This window comes from Cucurbita pepo, chromosome LG01 (genome assembly GCF_002806865.2).
Source record: "Cucurbita pepo subsp. pepo cultivar mu-cu-16 chromosome LG01, ASM280686v2, whole genome shotgun sequence".
In the NCBI taxonomy this organism is placed as follows: Eukaryota; Viridiplantae; Streptophyta; class Magnoliopsida; order Cucurbitales; family Cucurbitaceae; genus Cucurbita; species Cucurbita pepo.
The window spans coordinates 56,860-80,478 of NC_036638.1; the positions used below are offsets into that span (position 1 = coordinate 56,860).

Below are 23,619 nucleotides of genomic sequence, written 5' to 3' on the forward strand. Positions count from 1 at the left end.
TTTTTCTCAAGTAAATGTGAGGATTATTGTTTGTTTTTTGGTAGATNTTTTATCCTTTGTTTTTTGGTAGATTGAAAAGATTCCACAGTCTTTTGACAATGTGGAGAGCTATTTTGGATCATTTCTGTACCCTTTACTGGAGGAGACAAGAGCTCATCTCTGTTCTTGTATGGGCATCGATGCTATATCAGCTGCGCCGTTTGCTGAAGTGATTAGTTTTGAAGAATGTAGGCCGCATAATACCGCATCATATGACTGCAAAGTTAATGGATGGAAGAAAAGATTTAACCGTATCGGCAAGGAGTCTTACAAAGTTTTACCTGGCGATGTAATTATTTTGGCAGATATCAAACCTGAAGTTGCTACGGATTTCGAAAGAATGGGGAAATCTTGGAGTTTAGGTGTTGTTCATAAAATCTCCAATTATGATGAGAGCGAGGATGATCTCAACTCCACTTCTTTTAAAGTGAAAGTATCTGTAAATAACTTGGAAATGATCGACAAATCGATGTTTGTGGTATATTTGTTCAACATACTTCCAATAACAAGAATATGGAATGCATTACAGATGAATGTCAAGTCGAAGATCATCTTGAAAATTCTATGCCCCTCTCAGTTGGTGAGTCAACTTTGTTCTTACACAAAAAAGTCAAATGTTTGAGTTAGCGGTTTATTTGTTTTACTGTAAGAAATGAAAGTATTCTTTCATCAAAATTGGGGTAAAATTGTAAAAAGGGTTGGCCATGTTATGAGAAGATTACAATAAACTATTTCAATTCACATAAAATTTTGTTCAACTACAACTAAACAATAGGTGGTGGAATTTGCGCCAAGCCAGAGAGACAGAAATGGTATCATCTCAAAATTTACTTTGAGTTGTTTTAGCATTTTAAGATCCTTCTTTTTTCTTTTTTCTAACATGAACACCAAAATATTGTTGATCTATTTTTCTTTTATTTTTTAGAAGATACTAAATTTTCTGCTATGATATGATTCTATATATTGCTAATGCTTTTACTCTTGTGTTTCTTCAAAAGTAAAGAACTTTTTTTTTTTTTCCCTTTTTTGCACAACAGGATAATGAAAATCACGACATGTCCAGGCTTTTGGATCGAAAATTGAATGCCGGTTTTCTATCGTCCTTGAATGACTCTCAAGTGAGAGCGGTTTTGTCATGCCTTAACAAAGTGAGTCTTGTGCAGGAATCTTCTGTTGACCTTATATGGGGGCCACCTGGGACTGGAAAGACGAAAACGGTCAGTGTATTGCTCTTAAATTTAATGCAGAATAGATGCAGAACTATCATAGTAGCTCCAACAAATGTTGCCATTGTGGAAGTGGCCTCAAGAGTCCTTAATTTGGTCAAGGAGCTGCATGAACTAGAATATGGACCCGATTGTTCATTATATTCTTTGGGAGATATTCTTTTATTTGGAAATAATGAGAGGCTCAAAGTTGATTCAAACGTTGAGGAAATCTTTTTAGATTTTCGAGTTGGGAAACTTGTGGAGTTCCTCACTGGTTGGAGGCATTGCTTTGCATCCATGACTGATTTTCTTGAAGATTGTGTTTCTCAGTACAATATGTTTTTGGAAAATGAAGTAAAACAAGATGATGTCGATGATAAAGAAACTGATGAGAAGGGCTGTGTAAGGGAAGCTAAAGATGATAAGGTGGTTGGCAAATCTCTTCTTGAATTTGCGAGAGAGAGAGTCGTGTTTCTTGGTTCTCGACTCCGAGCTTGTCTTGCATTCTTCATTACCCATTTACCTAGGAAATGCCTTTCGGAGCATGATTTTAAGGATGTGACTTCTCTTGTTAAAAAACTAGATTGTTTTGAAGATTTACTGTCTCGAGAATCCCTTGATTCTGAAGCACTTGAGGATGTTTTTTCATGTCCCACTGATGGTGAAGCTCTTCATACATGTACAGATTTTGCGTGCTTGTTCAACATGACAAGAAGTGACTGCCTTTCTATTTTAAAATCTCTTCATTGCTCCTTAACTGCACTCAAGCTTCCAAAAGTCACAGACAGACTGTCAATTGAGCATTTTTTCTTTCAGAATGCGACTTTGGTCTTTTCCACCGCTTCAAGTTCGTATAGGTTACATTCTATGTCGATAGACCCTTTCAAAGTATTAGTAATTGATGAAGCAGCACAACTAAAAGAGTGCGAGTCGTTGATTGCATTACGACTTCCGTATATCAAGCATGTTATACTCATAGGCGACGAGTGCCAATTACCAGCAATGGTTGAAAGCAAGGTACAATATTTTATTTCTCAACAATTACTGTTTTAGATACTTGAGTTCTGACCTTTTTACTCCTTTCTTTTAAAGCTTGCTGATGATGCTGGCTTTGGAAGAAGTTTATTCGAGAGGTTCAGCTCTTTGGGCCACCCAAGACACCTTCTGAATGTGCAGTACAGAATGCATCCATCTATTAGTTTATTCCCTAATTCAAAATTCTATTTTAGTCAGATTTTAGATGGTCCAAATGTTACGAGTTTAAACTATCAGAAGAACTATCTTTTTAAATCCATGTTTGGGCCATATTCTTTCATAAACATAGGTTATGGAAGAGAGGAGAAAGATGATATTGGACATAGTCGAAAGAATATGCTCGAGGTGGCTGTTGCTTCGAAAATAGTGCAAAGATTGTATAAAGGTTTGTCTACTTCACTCTCCTGCAACTTTTATCACGTATTTCTTTTTTTCTTTTCAATTGAGTTTTGTCTCAAGTACGATCGGGCTTTCCAAGTTTCGTTTTCATCAAATTGTTTCATGCTACATTGTTGTTATAATTCCTCTTTGTTGTGATAATGTTAGTGAATTGTCATTGAAAAACATGTGCAATCCTGTGAAATCAACAGAGACGTTGAATGAATCTCTAACAGAAAATTTCTTTGTTTGATAGGTAGTTGAGAAGCAACATTTAGGGAAAAAAACTATAGAAAGATCAGAAAAAGATTAGTATGTGAAAATGTGTACTAGGGAGACTGTTTGTGGGACTATAGAACAGCAGTATTGAAAGCTTCTGTTTTGACTGGCTTTTGAAGAGCATGACTGGAATTTTTAACTTTTCTTTTAGTTTTTTATCTTATGAATACAGAAGATTATACAGCGTTGTATTTTTGTTTTTATCACTCTTTTTGTAGAGTGGAAAAACTCAGAAGGGAATCTAAGCATTGGTGTTATATCACCATATTCTGCTCAAGTAACCACTATTAAAGAGAAAATTGGACACAGATACGATAACCTTGATGGGTTTAGTGTGAAGGTGAAAACTGTTGATGGCTTTCAAGGTGGGGAAGAGGATATAATCATTATATCTACTGTTAGATCAAATACAGGTTCTTCACTTGGATTCTTATCATGTGATCAGAGGACAAATGTAGCTCTTACAAGAGCTAGGTACTGTTGCTTACCCTTCTTCTTTGTAATTCTATATTTGCTTCATCATATATTGGGTGAAGACTTACTGCCTATTGGTATACATCAGATATTGTCTATGGATATTAGGGAATGATAAAACATTGTCGAATAGCGAGTCTTCTTGGGCTCATTTGGTTCGTGATGCTAAGAATCGTGGTTGTTTCTTTAATGCTGACGATGACGAGAACTTGGCCAAAGCTATATTGGATATCAAGGAAGAATTCAATCAACTTGATGATTTATTGAAAGGAGACAGTATTCTTTTCAGAAATGCTAGATGGAAGGTTCAAGACTCTCATAGTTTCTCATCATTTTATTTATTTTTGTTTGCTCCACTAGCGATCTCTTAATTTCTTCGTTTGACATGCATAGGTTCTATTCAGTGATAGATTTTTGAAATCATTCAAGAAATCGTCAACCATGGAGATGAAGAAGAAGATATTGAATCTTCTACTCAAACTTTCCGGTGGATGGAGGCCCAAAAGGAGGGACTTAAATCTGGTATGTGGAAGTTCAACGAGGATTTTGAAGAAAATCAAGGTCGAATGCCTCTATGTTATCTGTGCCATTGATATAATGAAAGAGGCAGCGTACATGCAAGTTTTAAGGATTTGGGATGTGCTGCCGTTGGAGGATATTTCAAAATTGGTCAAACATCTTGGCAACTTATTCCGCTCCTACACTGATGAATACATCAATCTTTGTGAAGAGATATGCTATGATGAGTGAGTGTGTGGTGGTGATTAGGAAAAAGATTTTATATATTCTGATTTAAATCTTTTGCTTTACTTCCAAATGGTCTCTTATCGTTTTGAATTTTCCTTTATTGTTAAGGGGTTTTTTGGAAGTTCCCAAGACTTGGGCATTCTTATCAGAGCTTGTACGGTACAAGAGCAATACTGACAATTCTAATAGGGATGACTTACGAGGCGTTGATTACGGTGGGAGAAGTTATGTTGAGAATTCGAAAGTCAAAGATAGTTTGTTACTGATGAAATTTTACTCCTTAACATCTGGTGTGCTAAGTCATTTGCTTTCTGATAGAGATGACGTTGAGTTGGATCTCCCATTTGAAGTGACAGAGGAAGAACTAGGGATTATTCTTTATCCCAGGAGCAGTTTCATACTTGGACGCTCTGGAACTGGGAAAACTACTGTATTGACCATGAAGTTATATCAGAAGGAGAAGTTGCATTATTTGGCAGCAGGATCATATGGCGTCGAAGGTGATGTTACTACAAAAAGTGAGATTTCAACGAGTACAATACAGAAAAATGAAGCTGTTTTGCGGCAGTTTTTCCTCACAGTTAGTCCAAAACTTTGTTATGCTGTTAGGCAGCATGTATCTCACTTGAAAAGGTCCCCACCTTTTCAATATTTAATTTGATTTATAAACTATAATTTATGTTTGGTCTTGACTATGCTTTATTGAATTTAATGCAATTTACTCCTTTATTTACAGCTATGCCTGTGGTGGGGATTCTAAGCGAAAGGCTGATTTTAATATGGAAAATATGGATGACTTAGAAACTGAATTCATGGATGTCCCAGATTCCTTAACCAATATTCCAACCAACTCATATCCTCTTGTGACAACTTTCTACAAGTTCTTGATGATGCTTGATGGAACTTTGCGCGATCCGTATTTTGAGAGATTTTGTGATGCAAGACATCTGTTATATGCTCAAACTCGCGGTTCAAGGTCTGTTGCCTTGCAATCTTTTATCCGGAAGAACGAAGTTAACTATGATCGTTTTAGTTCTTCTTATTGGCCCCATTTCAATGCACAACTAACGAAAAGGCTAGACTGTTATAGAGTGTTCACTGAGATTATTTCACATATAAAAGGTGATCCTCGATCCATTGATGCAGGTGATGGTAAACTAAGTAAACAAGCTTATGTTCTACTGTCTGAGGGCCGAACATCCAGCTTAAGTAGGGTGGAGAGAGAGATCATTTATGATATCTTCCAAAGTTACGAAAAAATGAAGATGAATAACAGAGAGTTCGATTTGGGTGACTTTGTTATGGATTTGCATCGTCGCCTTAGAAGTCAAGGATATGAGGGTGACAAAATGGATTTTATTTACATTGATGAAGTGCAGGATTTGAGCATGACTCAAATTGCTCTTTTCAGTTATGTGTGCAGAAATGTTGAAGAGGGGTTTGTGTTTTCAGGTGACACAGCTCAGACCATTGCTAGGGGGATTGATTTTAGGTTCCAGGATATAAGGTCTTTGTTTTACAAAAAGTTTGTGCAACCCAACATAATTAGTGGAGGTTGTGAAAGAAAAGATAAAGGATGCATCTCGGAGATTTTTTGTCTAAGTCAAAATTTCCGAACCCATTCCGGAGTTCTAAATCTATCGCAGAGCGTAATTGATCTTCTCTATCATTTTTTCCCACAATCCCTTGACATTTTGAAACCCGAGACGAGCCTCATTGCTGGAGAATCCCCAGTGCTGCTTGAATGTGGAAACAATGAAAATGCAATAAAATTGATATTTGGAAATAGAAGTAGTGTTGGCAGCAGTAGTATGGAAGGGTTTGGAGCTGAGCAGGTAATATTGGTACGGGATGAATCTGCCCAGAAAGAGATCTTGAACATTGTTGGAAAGAAGGCACTTGTTCTTACTATAGTGGAGTGCAAAGGGCTTGAGTTTCAGGTAAAAAACTTCTTTTATGTTTTACTATTAGATGATCAGATGAGGTTTCTTCTAACATACCTAAAAAGTTGTAGCGCCCTCACTATTCTAGTTTCCTACATGTATCTGTAGGATGTGCTATTATACAATTTTTTCGGTTCCTCGCCTTTGAAAAATAAGTGGAGGGTTATTTACAAATATATGGAGGAACTGGACATGCTTGACTCCAGCCTGCCTCACTCCATCCCACAATTTAGTATGTCAAAACATAACATTTTGTGCTCTGAGCTGAAGCAATTGTACGTTGCGGTGACTCGCACAAGGCAGAGACTCTGGTTTTGTGAGGATACAAAACAGCATTCTGAACCTCTGTTTGAGTATTGGAAGATAAAGTGTGTGGTGCAAGTTCAACAGTTGAATGATTCCCTTGCTCAATCCATGCTAGCCTCATGCAGTAAGGAGGACTGGAGATCACAAGGGCTCAAGGTTAGGATGTCATCCAATTCTAGTTCTTTGACTCAGATTTTGTTGGTGGTTACTGTTTTTCGAATTTCTTAGTATTGATTCTCTTCTTTTTATTCCATTTTCTATCAGAAACATGCTAGTTTTCTTTGCAGGAGGTTGTGAAGGATGTATATAGATTTTATCCTTGCCCAAAGTCTAATTCTTCCATCTCTTACACAGCTATATCATGAGGGCAACTACAAAATGGCAACAATGTGTTTTGAGAAGGCTGAAGATGTTTATTGGGAAAGAAGATCCAAGGCCTCTGGTCTTAGAGCTTTTGCAGAACAGATCCACAATGCAAAGCCTGTGGAATCAAAGGCAATCCTAAGAGAAGCAGCAGAAATATTTGAAGCAATTGGGAAGGCTGATACCGCTGCCCAATGCTTTTTCGATATAGGAGAGTTTGAAAGGGGAGGTACGTGCAATTCCTTGTTTTCTTTGTTTCCTGTATTGGGTTTAAACCTGTTTGTTTGATCTCCTTCCAAGTTTCAACTATTCCTGTAATAAGAGCAAAGCAGAGTGTTTATTGCTTTTTTTCTCCTTGCTGGAGATGTTGGTCAGAATATTTGGTTTTAGAATTCAATCTTTGATGATGTCCTTTCCCTTTCCCCCTATGTTTTCGTAATGATTGTTTTAGGGATATAAGTAGTAATTAGAACGTTGTGAAAACGTGATTCCTGCAGGGGCAATTTTTGAGGAGAAATGTGGGCAGCTAGAGAGGGCAGGAGAGTGTTTTCTTCTAGCAAAGTGCTACAACCGTGCTGCTGATTTATTTGCCAGGGCAAATTGTTTCTCTGCGTGCTTGAATACTTGCTCTAAAGGGAAATTGTTTGACGTTGGTTTGCAATACATTTTATCCTGGAAACAAGATGCCGGACTCGAACACCATGCATCCAGAAGTAAGGAAATAGAGGACCTTGAACAAGAATTCATACAAAAATGTGCTCTTCATTTTCACAACTGCGGGGACAGTAGATCCATGATAAAGTCTGTTAAAAGTTTTCGATCCGTAGATTTGATGCGTAACTTCTTGAAGTCCTTGAATTGCCTCGATGAGCTTCTTGTGTTGGAAGAAGAACTGGGAAACTTTTTGGAAGCTGTAAAGATTGCAGAGTCAAAAGCTGATCTGGTTCATGTGGCTGATCTTCATGGCAAGGCAGGAAATTTTAGTGAGGCATCCACGCTTCTTGTACGCTACGTCCTCGCCAACTCTCTTTGGTCACCAGGAAGCAAAGGTTGGCCCTTGAAGGATTTTGAAGGAAAGAAGGATCTTTTGAGAAAGGCCAGGTTGTTAGCGGAAAATGACTCTAAAGAATTATACGACTGCATTTGTATAGAGGCTGATATTTTGTCTGATGAAAATGGAAACGTGGAAGCTCTGACAGGATATCTAACTGCTTCTAGGAACCACGACAGTGTTCGTGGAGAAATGATATGTGTTAGAAAGATTGTGGATGCCCATTTGCATTTGAAAACATCAAAATACACTTGGGAAGGTGAATTGGTTTCTGATCTGACCAAGCATTCAGAAGAAATGGTTTCAAAGAATCAGGTGTCCGTTGAAACTTTGGTTTACTTTTGGCATTGCTGGAAGGATAGAATTTTGAATGTTCTCGAGAGTCTTAGGTGTGTTGGTGTGAACGATGCGGACCCTTATGGCGAGTTCTGTTTAAATTTCTTTGGAGTTTGGAGACTGAACAACAGACACGTATTGCTCAACTCTGATGCTGATTGGGCCAAAAAAGTTGATGAAAGGTTCGTTCATAGGAACGGTAAATTGGTGTCCATTGATGTTACCCAATTTTCATTATCTGCCAGGAACTATTGGAGCTTAGAACTGTTTTCTTCTGGACTCGAGGTTTTAGAAAATCTAGATCACCTTTATAATTTCTCCAACCGTATCGGTTTCTTGACGTTCAGCCGGTGTAGGCTTCTCACTCACATGTTTGAGGTTGCAAAACTCCTTCTAGATAGCCCATATTTGGAACATAGATACCATGATAAACAGCAGTTAGAGAGATTCTGTAAGTTGGCAATATCGGAAATCCAAACTCATTTATTTCCACCAGATTGTGTAGTTTCTTTGAAGGAGAGTGTGATATCTCTACGAGTTACTGGGGTTTATCGTAATATGATGAATGAAATTGTGGCCGAGAAGGTTAGCTTACAGAATCAACTAACTTATGGCCGAGTTGGAAGCGTTGCAATGCTTATTCTTGGATCTGGCAAACTCGATAAGAAGTTGTGTGAACAAATAGCAGAATGGTCAAAGGAGAATCCTCCTTGGAGTGCATTCATTCAAGAGCTTTGCAACAGTAGGAGCGCAGAGAATGAAGCAAGGAGGAACCCCGCAAAAGAGATATCTCTTGTGTGGAGGTTTCATGAAGCTCTGAGGGACACGTACAATACGAACTGGGTCCACATGCGGGATTATATTTCGCCTTTCTGTTTCATGTACCTGGTCGAAAGGCTTCTGATTATGGTATCATTCATGAAAGGGGGATACCTTATCACTACAAACTCCTCTTTTCTTGAATGGCTCATCTTCCATGAAGGAAATTCCGATATAATTTCCATGCTGGGAGCTCAAACACAACATTCTTTTCAACCGACGCTTTTGTTTTTGGCTCAAATTCATCAGGAACTTCTTTTCGACAGGAGAGCAACAATGGAGTGGTTGAGGAAGACACATACAAACTTGAACTGCTATCCGATACTGGTAAGGAGGTTGGTGGTTGTCACATGTTTGCTTCATCTGAACTTTGGCATTTGCTTCGATGTACTCCGCAATCTGCTTGGTCGCAACTACATCACTGAGCATTTACCCACGGAATTTTGCAACGTGCTTAAGGGAAACAAAAGTTTTTATGTACCAACTGATAACTTAAATATGATTGCCGGATTCTTCAAGGGAATTGGAAACCCAATGGTTATTGTGAGTTTGGATGGAAATTTCCAACAACTCACTTGTAGAGATGCAACTACTGTCAACTTGAATGTCAGTCGTTGTATGGATGATGTACTGAAGGCTTTATTCCCAAAGGAAGTTGAAAGTTCGCAACCTCGAGTCGAAGCTCCCAAAGGGCAAGATGTTGGTATAACAACCAGCAAAATGGTAGCATCGAAAGTGGGATGCATGGCTATTCCATCCTCTTCTAGCTTGGCTTTGGATGAAAACAAGAGGATGAAATCTAATAATAGTGAAAATGATGGATATTCACCCATGTCTGTCGGTTTTTGGGAAATGTTTGAAGCATTGAGAATGTTGGAGAATGAAATGGAGGGGAAGAGCAATCTGTCAAACGCCTTGCAAATCAAGGTAACATTAACGCTCATGTCGTTGTTTTTGACATCAGATGAAGCATGTAATTGAAAACAACATATCCCTTTTGCGTGGCTTATTGTTGCAGATGGATGTGGAGAGATGGGTTAAGCATTTAAGTGCCGCAAGAAGCAAAGCGGATGAGGAGATTCGTTTTGAAGTAGTGGATGGGTTGGTTATGGAATTAAATTTACTATCTACTGCTTTAAGCATGAGGTATCAAACTGTTTTACATTCTGTTCATAATCTTCTTGCTTCTTCTATCGTAATGCTAACATTCTGTTGCCAAACGAATTTGATGCCAGCGATCCCAAGGAAAATGTATCTCAAGTGGTATCGATATCAAAGAGAGTCTATTCGAGGAGGATGGAGTTGGAGCCTATCTTGAGTAAACTACTACTACTACTACTACATGATGATCCTGAAGTGGAAGTGGATCAGAGGTCGATTGATGATCAAGATTGTGAAGGAGGAAAAGCTGAGGCTGTTTTGGATAAGAAGGGGAAAGGGAAAGGGAACGGGAAAGGGAACGGGAATGGGAACGGGAACGGGAACGGGAATGGGAATGGGAAAGGGAAAGGGAAAGGGAAAGGGAAGTCAAAGAACAACAAGAGGGGAAAGGGTCGTAGGAGTTAAATGATAATGCATGGCTATTCCTAACGTGGGGGAAGTATTTAGTTGAGTTGCTGTGATAACTAATCTAATTAACTTATTGAATATATTCAAGATATCGCTGCCCCTATTAATTAATATTGGAAAATGACTTATAAGCCAAACCCCAGAACTAAACGAGGCGTGCTAATTTAAAGTTCATAAACATATCACACTAATAACAATTGAAGTGTGTAAGAGCAATCAAACCCCATCTGATTTCTTCTTGTGATCACTGTTGTAAATATTGTCAAGGTTGAGAATCTCTTGGTTGATATCAGACATTTGCCAAGTCTTCATCGTTTTCATTGCATCTCCCAACTCTTTGTCCTCTTCAACGTTAAACAAGCATTTGCGAGACTTGGCGTCCTTAATAACTTCTCGCCATTCTGAATTACTTTTTCCTAAGGTTGTTGCATCTCCCACGATCCAAAGACAATGCCTGGACAAAAAATTTATGAGTTGCTTGAGTTGAAAATATTGTAAATGAAATAAGAAGAAGATCATACCTAGCTCTTGTGAGAGCAACATTGGTTCTTTGTGAGCTTGAGAGGAATCCAATGTTGTTTCCACGGTTGGATCTAACTGTAGATATTATAATCACATCCTCTTCGCCACCTTGGAATCCATCAACAGACTTCACTTTTATTGTAAAACCTTCCTTCTTCTCATATTTTCTTCCAAGTTTGTGTTGGATTGATGAAACTTGTGCAGCGTAAGGAGATATCACCCCAATGCTAATATCCTTCTTCTTGTTGGACCATGCTATATTTGAATGACGACCATTTATATTTTAAAATTCTCGCTCGAATATATATATTTTAGTCTCCATTGTTTTGTTTTAAAACATAAGTGTAGGTGACAAGATATTTAGTGAGCAAGACAAAACATTGAAAATGTTAAAATATAAACTGGCAATACCTTTGTAAAGCATTTGTATTATTTGGGCCACAACAACTACCTCAAACATGTTCTTCTTGCTTTGTCCATCATCATTGCTCTCCTCTTGTCCACCAGAAACATTGATGAAAGAATATGGACCGAACAGAGGACTAGGAAGGTAATATTCTTCATACAGCTGCTTATTCATAACAATGGAAGCATCCAGAATTTGATTGCCATAGAATTTGGAATTTGGGAAGTGGCTCACAGACGGATGCATCCTATATTGTGTGTTCAATAGGTGCTTGAAGTGTCCTAAGACACTAAGCCTCTCAAAAAGGCTTGTACCAAATCCAGCTGCCTCAGAAACCTAATACAAAAAGGATTGGGTTTGATCAAAATTAAAGCCAATCAACAATTGTGTTTCATGTTAGAGCAAAGAAGGAAGAAGATAAGATAACCATAAATTACCTTGCTGCTTACTGTTGCTGGTAATTGGAACTCATCGCCAATAAGAATAGCATGCCTTATATCAGGAAGTTGCAAAGGTATGAGTGATTCACATTCCTTCAATTGAGCAGCTTCATCAACAACTAACAAGTTGAGTGAATTCTTTTTCACATTCTTCAACTTGAAAGAGTTTGAAGCTGTGCTAAATATCAAAGAAGCTTGCTGAAAACAAAACTTCTCGATCGAGTTTCTGCTTACTTTACTTGGAACTTCAACCTGATCAAGCGACATCAAAAGAGTCTGCAAAACCAAAACACATTGACCCCTCAAACCAATCAAAGTTCCTCTCACTTTATCATCATCTTCACTCAGAAGGGTCCCAATATCACCAATCAACTCAACAAGAATCTCCATTTTTTTCAAATTATGCTCCATAATGACTTCTTGAGGGACGTGAGTGGTTAAAATGTGAACACATTCTAAAAGTGATGAAGCAATGGATTTGAACATTCTCTTCAATCTTGGAAATTTGCATCCTTGAAGAATCTCTATCATGGATGTTATTTGAAACTTCCAGCCATTTGCTCCTAAACACTTGATAAGTTTTTCAACTCTATGCTCTACATAAATCTCTTCCAGCTGAGAATCAACTTTAAGTCTATCTTTGTTCCCAAATAAAAGCAATTGTCCCAAAGGGCAAAAGATGTGGTCTTTACGAAAAGACTCGTCTTTTAGCAACTTCACAACTTGTGAGGCAAGATTTGTAATGGCAACATTTGTGGGCGAACAAGCAAGAGTCCTAATTTGGTGCTTCATTGTTAAGATTCTCCAAAGTAATATACTGGTAGTTTTGGTTTTGCCTGTTCCGGGTGGGCCCCATATAAGGTCTATTGAAGGCTTGTGTTGGCAGAGAGTATTTTGGATACAAGTTTCTATTGCAACCTTTTGGGATTCATTCAATGAAGAAGGGTGTGGTGTAGGGTAATCTTGCGTGGGATCTTCTTGATCATTTTGAGTGCATTCTGTGCAGCTTTGATGGTTTCCCTGACATATTACAAAACAATCCACTTCAAAAACTTCACACAATAAGAGCTAGGTTTATAAATATTATAATGGAGACTAACTTTGTACCATTTCAAAAGTAATACTAAATTCAAAATCGTTATCAAGCAAAATCTTAGCATCAAATATATATAGAAAACATACCAGCCACGTTGTGCCCAAAACACGCCCAATGATGCCCCCACCAGCAGAACATTGTAACGCCTTCCATATTCTCAAGTTGGTTGTCACATTCATCAGAAAAACAATGAAAAGTGTTGTTGATTTGAGGATGTCACCGTGAGCTGTGATGTTTTTAGAAACATGAAGGTTGAGATGAGTAGGGATACTATTGTCGGTGATTTGTCCCAACCAAGCAAATGCCCAGTTGAATTCTGAGCGTTCCAAATAATCACTATCGGTAGTTTGAGGATCAGAGTCCAAGATTATAAAAATATCGCCTGGAAGTGCTTTGTACGGCTGCTGCCCCTTCCCATCAGTGCTTCTCCAAGGGCTAACATTCACATTGAACAAGATTTTGCCTCTTTTTGCGTTTGACTCTTCAATGGAAACCACTTGAGCAGAAGGTGCTTTGTGAATTGCCTTCAAACTTGAGCACAACTCTGCCCTTGTTTCTTCTAACAAAGGGAACAAGTATGAGCCTCTGTAGTGTTCCTCTGATTCAAATGATTTTGGAATATTCCCCACCTGAACATTTTCGTAGAATTGGGCATTAGTTATTTAATCTCATTAAAATATCCACTAATATGGAAACGTTGGAAGAAATGTGAATTGTGACGAGTGAAGATGCATAGGAGAGGAAGGCAAGAATGTAAGAAGACATACCTTGAGTTTATACAAGTTTTGATTGAACACATTTGTCAACTCCCAAGAAAACAAAACATCAATGAGACCATTGGAGTCCTTGGCACTACTTGCTTTGTGGCTTCTACAACTTTCTCCTCCTTCCATTTTGTAGAGAGAGAAAAGTGGTTTATAGGAATGAAACGAGAGAGAGATGGAGAGGTTTGTGAGAATGAAGATATGAGAAGCCATATCACAAATTTATACAAGTTGTGAATCTTTGTGTTGGAGAAGAGTGAAATGGAATTGTAGAGGAAAACCCTCTGCCAAGGAAGCGCGGGAAGACCCTCAATTGACTTGGAACTATCACAAATTCCTTCTCTTTCCACGCTTTTCCATTTGGAATATGTTGGGACAAGGACATCGGATTCTTCCCTCTAATTCAGTTCATTTCTACAACAATTTTCTACTTNTCTCTCTCTCTCTCTCTCTCTCTCTCTCTCTCTCTCTCTCTCTCTCTCTTCAAAATATATATATACACCTCATCCTTCCAAAAAGGTTAAGGTTAATCATATATGAATCAACTAACACCACATCCATCCAAATAAGAGTGTTCCTTAAGATGTCAAGTTATGGTAGACGGAGAAGAATTACATACATGACTCAATGAAAAGCTTGCACCGCACATCACTCTACATAATTACCAATATGGGGAAAATATTTAGAATCAAGGCAACAAAACCAAAAAAGCTTAGAGTCTTAAAGTAAGATCAGGCGAACAACTCATTTTCGGCGGTGCCATGCTCGTACCAGATTTTGGACTTGGAACTTGAGATACTTCCCCAGGCATAGAACCAGTAGATCTCTCGTTTACTCGTCGGAAACTCCCAGGCCAAAATGGAGCAACATCCTCATCTTCCATAAAAAATGGCATTCCAATGTACCCTTCATCAAACGTGACTCCATTTCTAGCAATAAATGGCCGTTGTGCAGGTAAGATTTTATGGTGCACTGCAGCATGAGCTTGGATCCCGAGCGACCGATATGCAGAACCATGAAGTGGAAGTGAAGCCAAGCTAGTATATCTATTAGAGAACATACCCATCCGCATCGCTCGCTTTGCCATTGTCCTCTCCCTTTTATGAGCATTCTGGTGGCCACCCAAGGCCTGAGAGCTAAAGAATTTACGTCGACAGTAATTGCAAGAGAACATCCTGGGGTTTGTTGAGCCAGAAACATGGCCAACTGCTTCACTACTAGTCTCACCACTACCATTTGCGTCGACATCATTTGGGTTGAAATGAAGTGTCAGGTCAACAGAAACCAAACCTTGATTGGTATTACCTTTTATCGAGTTGGTGAGGCAGGATGTACTACTACTGTCCTTCGAGGGATTAGAGGTTGCTTCAGGTACAGCCATGTCAGAAGCAACTTGGGTGCTCACTTCTGAATCTTCTTCCCATTCCAAATTCAACTTTGGTGATTGCATATTGGAAATAGGATTTAGAATTAGACGGTTGATTATTTGGTTGACAATAAGAAACGCCAAATAAGTCGATGTTGGCTGTCACTCATGTAAATAACCTGCATAAACAATGAAAGCTTAATCTAATGCAACTTATGAGAATTCCTTAAAAAAATTCCTTTAAACTTTTTTAAAAAGTCGAAGAAACTTCATATTGTTAGAAACTTCATACTGTTAGTATATAAGCGTCAATACCGCATTGCAAAAATACTCATCAACTTTCAAGAGTAGTTAAAAAGGAAGTTTAAAGAAGGTCTTACCATTAGTCATAAGTGGCAAAACAGTGCATCTGTTCACGAACAGTGCTTATGCAAGGGCTTGTATTATCCCAGGCAGTGCATCTGTTAGTCCGAGATCTCTTGAATTATCCCAAACAAGTTCTTATCGATACTCCTTTTTATACATGAGAAGATCTTCTCAAGTGGAGTTAAATAGCGGCCTCTTGAATTAATTAGCCTACAAAACCTAATACACCATTACTTAACCTAAACATTATTCTAGTATTCTAGTATAGCATTAGTTTCCAATCATTTCAAATACTTACTCAACCTTCTACAATGATTGGCATTAAGGAACTCACCATCTTCAATTTTCAACCTAATCTTATTGTGTCTAATACAGAGAAATGAGATAATTTATTAAAATCTATACTACAAGCTAAACTCATCAAAAAATAAATAAATAAATAACCAATTCCAAATAATTTAAGTCAACAGTTACTCCAGAAAATAACCAAAAAAGAAAAGGTAAAACGGAGAAGAAGAAGCAAACGAGTCTCCATCGCCGTTGTTTCCCCCTTCATAGCTTGCTCCCAAGTTCAAAACAGAGGGAAAATTCAGAAATATCCATTTCTAAGGAGAATTATTGGTAAATTTGGAAGACCCTCTTAAGAACAGAAGAAGAAAAGGAAACAAAAGGGTCCTGATTCCAAATTCAAGAGATGAAAACCCCCAGAAACCACAAATTCAAGTACAGAGAAGGACAGAAAATCCCAAAAAGAAAAAGAACAGAAAACAGACACCCAGATGAAAGGTTCGCAAGAAACTGAAATCCCATGAAGCAAAAATGGAGAAAAGAGAAGTAGGTTCTTACCATTTGTGGGCACAAAAATGGGATGTAGGGGTAGATGAAGTTGTAGAGGATTGAGAGTGAGTTTGTGGAGTAGAGTGGTGATGTAGTACTAGGAAAAGGAAACAGAGACGCACAGACAAGGTGATGGATGTAGTGCTACGAAAAGGAAATAGAGAAGCACAGACAAGGGGACATATGGTGACACCCAATTTGTTTCAACTTTCAACTCATGGTGGTGGGGAAAAGGGCTCGCAGATTAAACCAAAGGATAAATTATTGATGTTAGGTCTAAATATGGTGATAACTAAAGTTCTTACCTTTTCCAACTTCTGTTTAATGGGTAACTTCTAGCTAGTTAGACTTTAAATTTGCACCTCTTTCTAAAATCACTACCATTGTTTTCTCCTATCAATTTTAGAATAACATCTTTTAAATTCAATGGATTTGTAAAAGAAAAAAAGATTGAATTACTCTTTCCTTTCGCAGGATGACGTTAAATTGAGATGAACTATAGCAACCTCAACATTTAATTTTAACCAAAAAAAATATTTGGGTGATCTTCAAAAAATTCAATTACTCGTTTTAATTGAATTGTTACAAATAACTTCAAAATCACTCTATTACTCTAATGACTAGATTTTAATAATCTTAAATTTTTATGGTAATGTTAGATAAATTTTTATGGGAAATAATTACAAAACACAACTCCTCAATCAATTCCATATGAATTTTGTAGAGGCTTGAGAGTGAGGTGAGGGTGTTGTAGTAGTAGGAAAGGAAAGGGAAATAGAGAACCCAATTTGAATTTGTTGATGCCATTGTGGTGGGGAAAGGGGGGATGTGAGGCAATCATGAATGTGGAATTCTGATTGCCAATTCAATACAATGTGCAAACATTCATGAATGGGCTTCACCTTCACCCCACCCAACACAGTTTTAAAACAATAACAAACTCTTGTGCCCATATTTCCCCATTGGGCCCAAATATCAATTTGGTCCTCATCTTTCATTTTAGGAAATCGGAATCAAATCAAAGGGAAACATAAAATGGAAAAAAACTAAATGGGTAAACTATGTAAAGTTCAAGGTAATTATGGATTTTACCCATCTTTTTTTTTTATATGAATGGAAGAGAGCAATCAATTTTGTGAGACGTACAAGGAATAAAGTGATGATTTAAGTTTAGAATTATTTTTCCATTATTTTAAAGGTTTAAATGAAAGGAAAATGCAAAAATGTAGCCCCTTTGAAAATTATAACAACTCATGATTTCATCCAACCATTATTTCTCCATTATTTAAAAAGCTTTAAAATACACTTTTTCTATAAAAGCAGGAACATCATAATCCAATAGGAGGTAGCATTGGTACCCAGGGTTGGTTTGAATTCTCCCTCGAAGAAAAAGGAAGAAGAAGAAGAAGAGTGTATAAATAGAAGACGTGGATACATTCGGGAAGGTAATTAATGAGGAGTTGAATGGTTGTGGTGGGTAAAGTGAATGGGTAAGTGTAATTTGGTGTGAACAATTTATGGGGTGGGGTACACAAATTAAATTGGAGTAAAAGAAATGATTGAGACATTGAAACATTGAAACCTAAAACTAATGTGAAAATGTGAAAATGAAACCTACAGCCCTGTTACATAGCCATAACCCACAAAATAATTACAAATTTTAATATACCAACTACCCATTCACTTTACACTTTTCATGTTCCTAAATATTAATGCGAGTGCCACAAAAACGGTTCATCCTTTATTTACCCCTTCATTCTCATGCTTTGTTGTTTTAATGGGATCTCAAAGTAAAAAAGAAATGGCATGAAAGCAATTGAATTTGGTTTTATTATGATTTCACAAGAAAACAGTATGGTTTTTGGATTTCCCAAATTTTTCTTTACTTCCAATTGGGTGAATGTTTCGTTGTTTATAGGGACACTTGCCTTATACTTACTGCTCTCTCTCTCTCTCTCCCTCTCTGTTTCGTTGTTTATAGGGACACTTGCCTTATATTTATTGCTCTCTCTCTCTCTCCCTCTCTCTCTCTCTCGTCAAATTATTAAATATTTCTTCTTTTTTTTTTTATTATTTATTCACCTACAATTACTCTATCTTTAAACCTATAAAATTGACTCCAGTCTTTAATTTTTGTAACAATTTTCACATCACTTATCAAATGTCCAATCATATTATACAAAAATCCTCTCAAAATATCCCCAAAATATCTGAATCTAACAAATATAAACTTATTTAAAAATAGTTAGATGCTTTTTTTTTTAATAAATTATATATATACTCATAGAGGGAGACATTCACATTTTAATTCACATCACATAACTCAAATTGTTAAAAAATTATTATTTCATCAATAAGTTAAAATTTTGAATTGAACTAAAACACTTATATCGGTTTAGAAAACTACTTATTGCTATAGTGTGATTTATCCAATGTCGGATAGTGTAATTTAATATATTAATGAAACAATAATTTAATAAATGAAGATTTTACAAAAATAAATTAAAAATATTGAGATTGAGAAGAGAAAATAGGAGGGGGAAAAAGAGAGAAAGAAGGTGGGATTGGAAATAAAAGGGGGAGGCGAATAAGAATCCGGGGCTTGTCGCCGAGTCATCATCACATAGATTTCTGATAGCGATTTCCAGTCCCTCTCTTCCAACCAATTCGATTCCCTTTCTCTTTCCAATTTTTATTTATTTATTATTATTATTATTTTCTTTTTTTCTAACCAATTCATAAAATATTTGTTTATAACCCTAAATTTGCCATTATTCTCATACACCATCACAAATATATATATATATATATATTTTTTATTAATATATCTTCTCTTTCTTCCTATGTTTATGATATGATATAGAGAGGGATAGCAAGAATAATATAGTTTTAGGAAATAATGAATACATTCAAATCTAATTTATTTGATAATGATATTTTTATAATAAGTATTTGGGTGTAGTCTTAATATTTAAGAATGGTACCTAATCATTTATATTAATTTTTTTATGGGCGTCTACCAATCTGCGTACATATATATTTGGGAGAGATTTAATGACATGAAATTAATAATAAAAACTACGTAGTTTGTGGTAATTTAATAAGTTCAATAATTCAAACAAATTAAGAAAGGGGTTGATTTTTTTTTTTTTTTTAAGACCTCTAATTACTTAAAATTATTGTGAGAAGTATTACTTTTTCAAATAGATTATTGAAAGTAATACCTTTGGACAGTGGATACTTTAATTAATAGATGGAAAGTTCTGTTAACTAAAACTAAAATAGAATTATTCCTTCGTTGAAGTAACTGAATATTATGAAACTTTTTTTTTTCTATACAATTACTTAATTTAAACTTCTAATTTCAAATAAAATAATTTTTTTTCTAAAAATGAATATTATCTAAAAAGTTTTAACGTGTCACCAAAAATATAATTACTCAAATATACCTTAATCCTCTTATATCTAGAATTGGAATCACTCTCATTCAGATGTAATATTAATTTCTATATGTACTCGAATTACAATAAGAATAATTATTTTAGAAGAAAAAAATTGAGAGTTTTTTCTACTCAATCTAAAGTTTGAAACCCATGTTTTGTTTTTCAAGTCAACTAAAATTACATAATAATAATAAGAACAATAATAAAAAGGGGAAAACATAACATCGTGATTAAATCATTTTTAGAATTAAAAATCATGTCAAAATGCACTTCTCACCCAACATTTTGTAGCTATCGAAAAACAACTTTATTAAAAGTTCTTATACTTAAAAAATGGGCGAATTCATTTAATGATCTAATCGATGAGAAAATTTCAGTCACGTCATTTCATAAAAAATAAAAATAAAAAAAGTTGATTTTTTTTTTATTAATTAATTAACTATCTTAAATTTCAATAAGATTGAGAACTGCAAAATATTAGTAAAGGCTAAGTTACTATTTGAACTTTTTTATAAAGGAAATCGGCAATATGCGAATTTTCTTGTTTGGAATAACAACATCAATATATGGAGTCGGACAATTTAAATATTAACTTTCAGATGAAAAATATAAGATTAATTAGGCTAAATTAATAATAAAATAATAAACTTAAAAAAAAAAAAAACTAAAAAATATATTTTTGGATGGAAATTATTAACCATTTTTTAGAGGGGTTTGAAAAATACCATTGAATTTTTCAAGTTCCATTAATATGTTTTAAAAACTTAAAAAAAAAAAATCATGAATTTTCAAAATTAAAAAAATTTAGATATAATTTATGAGGTGTCAATAGACAATGATAAATTTTTTTTTGAACATTTTTATGTAAGGTTAAAAATGGTTAAAAATAAATTAGTTTTGATTTCCATCCCAAATGAAAGATGAAGACATTTTTTAGATTTAAAAAAAATATATTAATAATTTAAAAAAAAATATAGAGTTTAGGAATATTTTTATTAATATTACTGATTTTAATTTTTTTTGAGGTGAGTAAAAACACCGGAAGCTCTAAATTTTAGATGGAAAGGGTATTTATTATGTTGAGCAGTTGAGTTTAAAATTAATGATGAAGCTAGAGAGAAAAAGAGGAGAGAGAGAATACAAAATAAGTGCGAGGGAGACAACAGCGTATCTTTGAAAATCCTAAAAAATCCCAAATTTTGGATATTTGTTTTTGCTTCAAAAAGCAAAGGGGAAAGGGAGGGAGGAGAGAGCATAAGATCCCATTTTTGCTCTTCTTCTTCTTCTTCTTCTTCTTCTTCTTCCGAATCCTCTCAATTTTGCTCTGTCAAACAACCCATCCCTCCCCTTTTTGTCCCCTCATTTTCATGTTCCTCTGTTTCTGAACTCCCAATCCTCTGCTGAGCTGTTTGCGTTTTATATATAATATTTTGTCCCCTTTTCCCTTTGCCCTTCCAACTCTCTTTGAATTTTATTATTTTATGCTGCCAACACACTGAAACGTGCTCCTCCTTGTCAGATTGCCGCTTCCTCAACTAAGCTTCACGTTCCAGGGAGCACATGATTGCAGTTTTGTATTCTTACAATTTCTTTTTTACTTCTTCTTTCTTATTCCTCTTTCCCCATTCCATCTTCTTCTTCTGCTCAAAACCTAGACCCATTGTTTTGCTGTGACATGTAAATTTTAAGAGTTGGGAAACTCGTTCAAATAAAGAGGGAATACTTTGAAGTTTGGGCTTTTCCCCTTCTTTTTTGTTCCCATCTTTTGAGAGTCTTGCTTCTTCTGGGAATTGGGAATTGGGAATTGGGAATTGGGTATCAAGTTTATGCAAAACTGTGCCTCACACTATTGAGGACATATTCTATTTATATTGGCAAAAGATTAACTAATAGATCCGATTTCATAGGAAACTAACGAAGTAAGCCTATCTTTATGGCATGACTAACTTCAAGCTATTCTAATGGATTGACCAATTCTAACAGTCCCCTTCAATCCCAACAAGTCTTGTACATGTTGAGATTGTTACAATGTGTAGTAAAAGGAGTTTTAGACAGTGGTTTTGTCAGGATATCAGCTACTTGATCACTTGATGAAATGAACCGAACTTCCATTGCTTTACGTGCTACTTGTTCTCGAACAAAATGAAAATCAACTTCAATATGTTTCGTTCTAGCATGAAATACTGGATTTGAAGTTAAATATGTAGCTCCGAGGTTGTCACACCAGAGGCGAGGAGCCTTTGATTGATACACGCCCAGTTCCTTCAGTAATGACTTGATCCAAATCATTTCTGCAGTAAGATTCGCAATGGCCTTGTATTCTGCTTCGGTGCTTGATCTTGACACTGTAGCCTGTTTTCTGGAACTCCATGAGATTAGATTTGCTCCAAGAAATACAGCAAAGCCGCTAGTTGAACGTCGATCATCGGGACAACCAGCCCAATCAGCATCAGAAAACCCCGACAACATCATGGTTGATTTCTGAATTTTCACTCCTAATGCTAGTGTGCCTTTAACATAACGAAGAATTCTCTTCACAGCACCCCAATGAGCATCAGTAGGTGTATGAAGATATTGACACACTTTATTGACAGCAAATGCCAAATCAGGCCTAGTCATTGTCAAATATTGTAGTGCTCCCACTGTACTTCTGTATTTGAATTGTTCTTCAGCTGATAAGGGTATTCCTTGTTCTCTGAATAATTTTTCAGCAGAACCCATTGGTGTAGACATAGGTTTGCATTTTTCCATGTTTACTCTTTTCAACAAATCTAAGGCATATCGTCTCTGTGACAGTATGATACCATCTCGTGTTTTCTTGACTTCAATACCCAGAAAATACTCAAGACCACCCAAATCTTTTACTGCAAAATCTATTTTCAATTTCTGAATCAACCTTTCGGTTGCTTGATCAGAGGAGCTCACAATAATTATATCATCAACATAGATGAGCATATAGATAGTTATCTCTCTGTTTTTGAGAATAAAAAGAGATGAATCAGCTACTGAAGCCTTGAAGCCTAACTCAATAAGTTTTCCAGTCAACCTTGAATGCCAAGCTTTTGGGGCTTGTTTCAGGCCATAAAGGGCTTTCTTGAGCTTGCATATGTAATTCTTTGGTTTGGCTGAGTCTTGAAATCCTGGTGGTTGTCGCATGTACACTTCCTCTTTCAGAATTCCATGCAAAAATGCATTTTGGATATCAACTTGTCTCATATTCCAGCCCTTGGTTACTGCTAGCGAAAGAATGACCCTGATTGTTGACGGTTTGATCACAGGGCTAAAAGTATCAGTGTAATCAACACCAAATCTTTGCTTGAATCCTTTGGCAACTAATCTTGCTTTTAATCTTTCAACTGACCCATCTGCTTTTCTTTTCACTTTATACACCCATTTACTATCAATGAGATTTATTCCAGGTTTGGGTGGAACTAGATCCCAAGTGGCATTTCGTTTTAGCGCTGAGAGCTCATCATTCATTGCTCCTCTCCATCTTGGATGTTGCATGGCTTCCTGCAGGTTTCGAGGTTCAGTAGCAGTCTCTATGATCGGAGTTGTGATAGTTACAGCGCTTGCGAATTTTCTTGAGGTTTCTGAATATCTGATAGTTCCATCAGTGAATTGTTTAGCTTGTACAATGTTATTTCTCAACCTTGTTCGCATTGGATGTTGACTAGCTGCTTCAGTTGGTTGATCAGACACATGTTCATGAGTTTGGTTTTGAGCATTGATCGAACTGCTCTCAGCTTCATATTCTGCAATTTCCTCTGAACTTCTTGTATTATCTGCAGAAGATAAGCTGACACCAGACAAGTTGTCACTAGCAATATTA

At 36.3% G+C, this 23,619-nt stretch overlaps 3 protein-coding genes across 9 annotated transcripts in view; 1 reads left to right on the forward strand and 2 right to left on the reverse strand.

Annotated features, from left to right (window-relative positions):
- LOC111781335 overlaps window positions 1-10,636 on the forward strand; it is an 11,120-nt gene extending 484 nt beyond the window's left edge. The window contains exons 3-16 of the mRNA XM_023661870.1: window positions 71-619; window positions 1,077-2,264; window positions 2,340-2,667; window positions 3,158-3,413; window positions 3,502-3,718; window positions 3,807-4,159; window positions 4,269-4,793; window positions 4,897-6,100; window positions 6,212-6,565; window positions 6,764-7,001; window positions 7,270-9,905; window positions 9,997-10,124; window positions 10,214-10,440; window positions 10,483-10,636. Coding sequence (XP_023517638.1) covers window positions 71-619; window positions 1,077-2,264; window positions 2,340-2,667; window positions 3,158-3,413; window positions 3,502-3,718; window positions 3,807-4,159; window positions 4,269-4,793; window positions 4,897-6,100; window positions 6,212-6,565; window positions 6,764-7,001; window positions 7,270-9,905; window positions 9,997-10,124; window positions 10,214-10,440; window positions 10,483-10,544 — 8,265 coding nt within the window. The 3' untranslated portion in view covers window positions 10,545-10,636. The remainder of the gene's footprint in view (window positions 1-70; window positions 620-1,076; window positions 2,265-2,339; window positions 2,668-3,157; window positions 3,414-3,501; window positions 3,719-3,806; window positions 4,160-4,268; window positions 4,794-4,896; window positions 6,101-6,211; window positions 6,566-6,763; window positions 7,002-7,269; window positions 9,906-9,996; window positions 10,125-10,213; window positions 10,441-10,482) is intronic.
- A 12-nt stretch (window positions 10,637-10,648) lies between these two features.
- Window positions 10,649-14,228, reverse strand: LOC111781341 (helicase SEN1-like). Its single transcript, XM_023661882.1, has 6 exons — window positions 13,779-14,228; window positions 13,098-13,640; window positions 11,913-12,935; window positions 11,481-11,811; window positions 11,069-11,324; window positions 10,649-11,001 (listed from the first exon to the last, which is right to left on the reverse strand). The coding sequence occupies exons 1-6, from the start codon at window positions 13,986-13,988 to the stop codon at window positions 10,764-10,766; spliced, it is 2,601 nt and encodes an 866-aa protein (XP_023517650.1). The 5' UTR covers window positions 13,989-14,228; the 3' UTR covers window positions 10,649-10,763.
- Window positions 14,229-14,284: 56 nt separating this feature from the next.
- LOC111781351 (zinc finger protein 7-like) lies at window positions 14,285-16,566 on the reverse strand. Of its 7 annotated transcripts, none has more exons than XM_023661927.1 (3): window positions 16,354-16,566; window positions 15,522-15,717; window positions 14,285-15,320 (listed from the first exon to the last, which is right to left on the reverse strand). In XM_023661927.1, the coding sequence occupies exon 3, from the start codon at window positions 15,223-15,225 to the stop codon at window positions 14,488-14,490; it is 738 nt and encodes a 245-aa protein (XP_023517695.1). In that variant the 5' UTR covers window positions 15,226-15,320; window positions 15,522-15,717; window positions 16,354-16,566; the 3' UTR covers window positions 14,285-14,487. The 7 variants fall into 7 exon arrangements, with proteins under 7 accessions (XP_023517695.1, XP_023517704.1, XP_023517670.1 ...); XM_023661936.1 differs by having other exon boundaries at window positions 15,522-15,726; XM_023661902.1 differs by having other exon boundaries at window positions 15,522-15,873.
- Window positions 16,567-23,619: the final 7,053 nt, after the last annotated feature.

Coding starts and splice junctions, on each gene's coding strand:
- LOC111781351 (XM_023661927.1), bottom strand. CDS start 15,225: ATGCAATCACCAAAGTTGAATTTGGAATGGGAAGAAGATTCAGAAGTG.
- LOC111781341 (XM_023661882.1), bottom strand. CDS start 13,988: ATGGCTTCTCATATCTTCATTCTCACAAACCTCTCCATCTCTCTCTCG. Junction 12,936..13,097: donor TTTTGGGCACAACGTGGCTG/GTATGTTTTCTA, acceptor GTAATATGTCAG/GGAAACCATCAAAGCTGCAC. Junction 11,325..11,480: donor AATACAAATGCTTTACAAAG/GTATTGCCAGTT, acceptor ATTCAAATATAG/CATGGTCCAACAAGAAGAAG.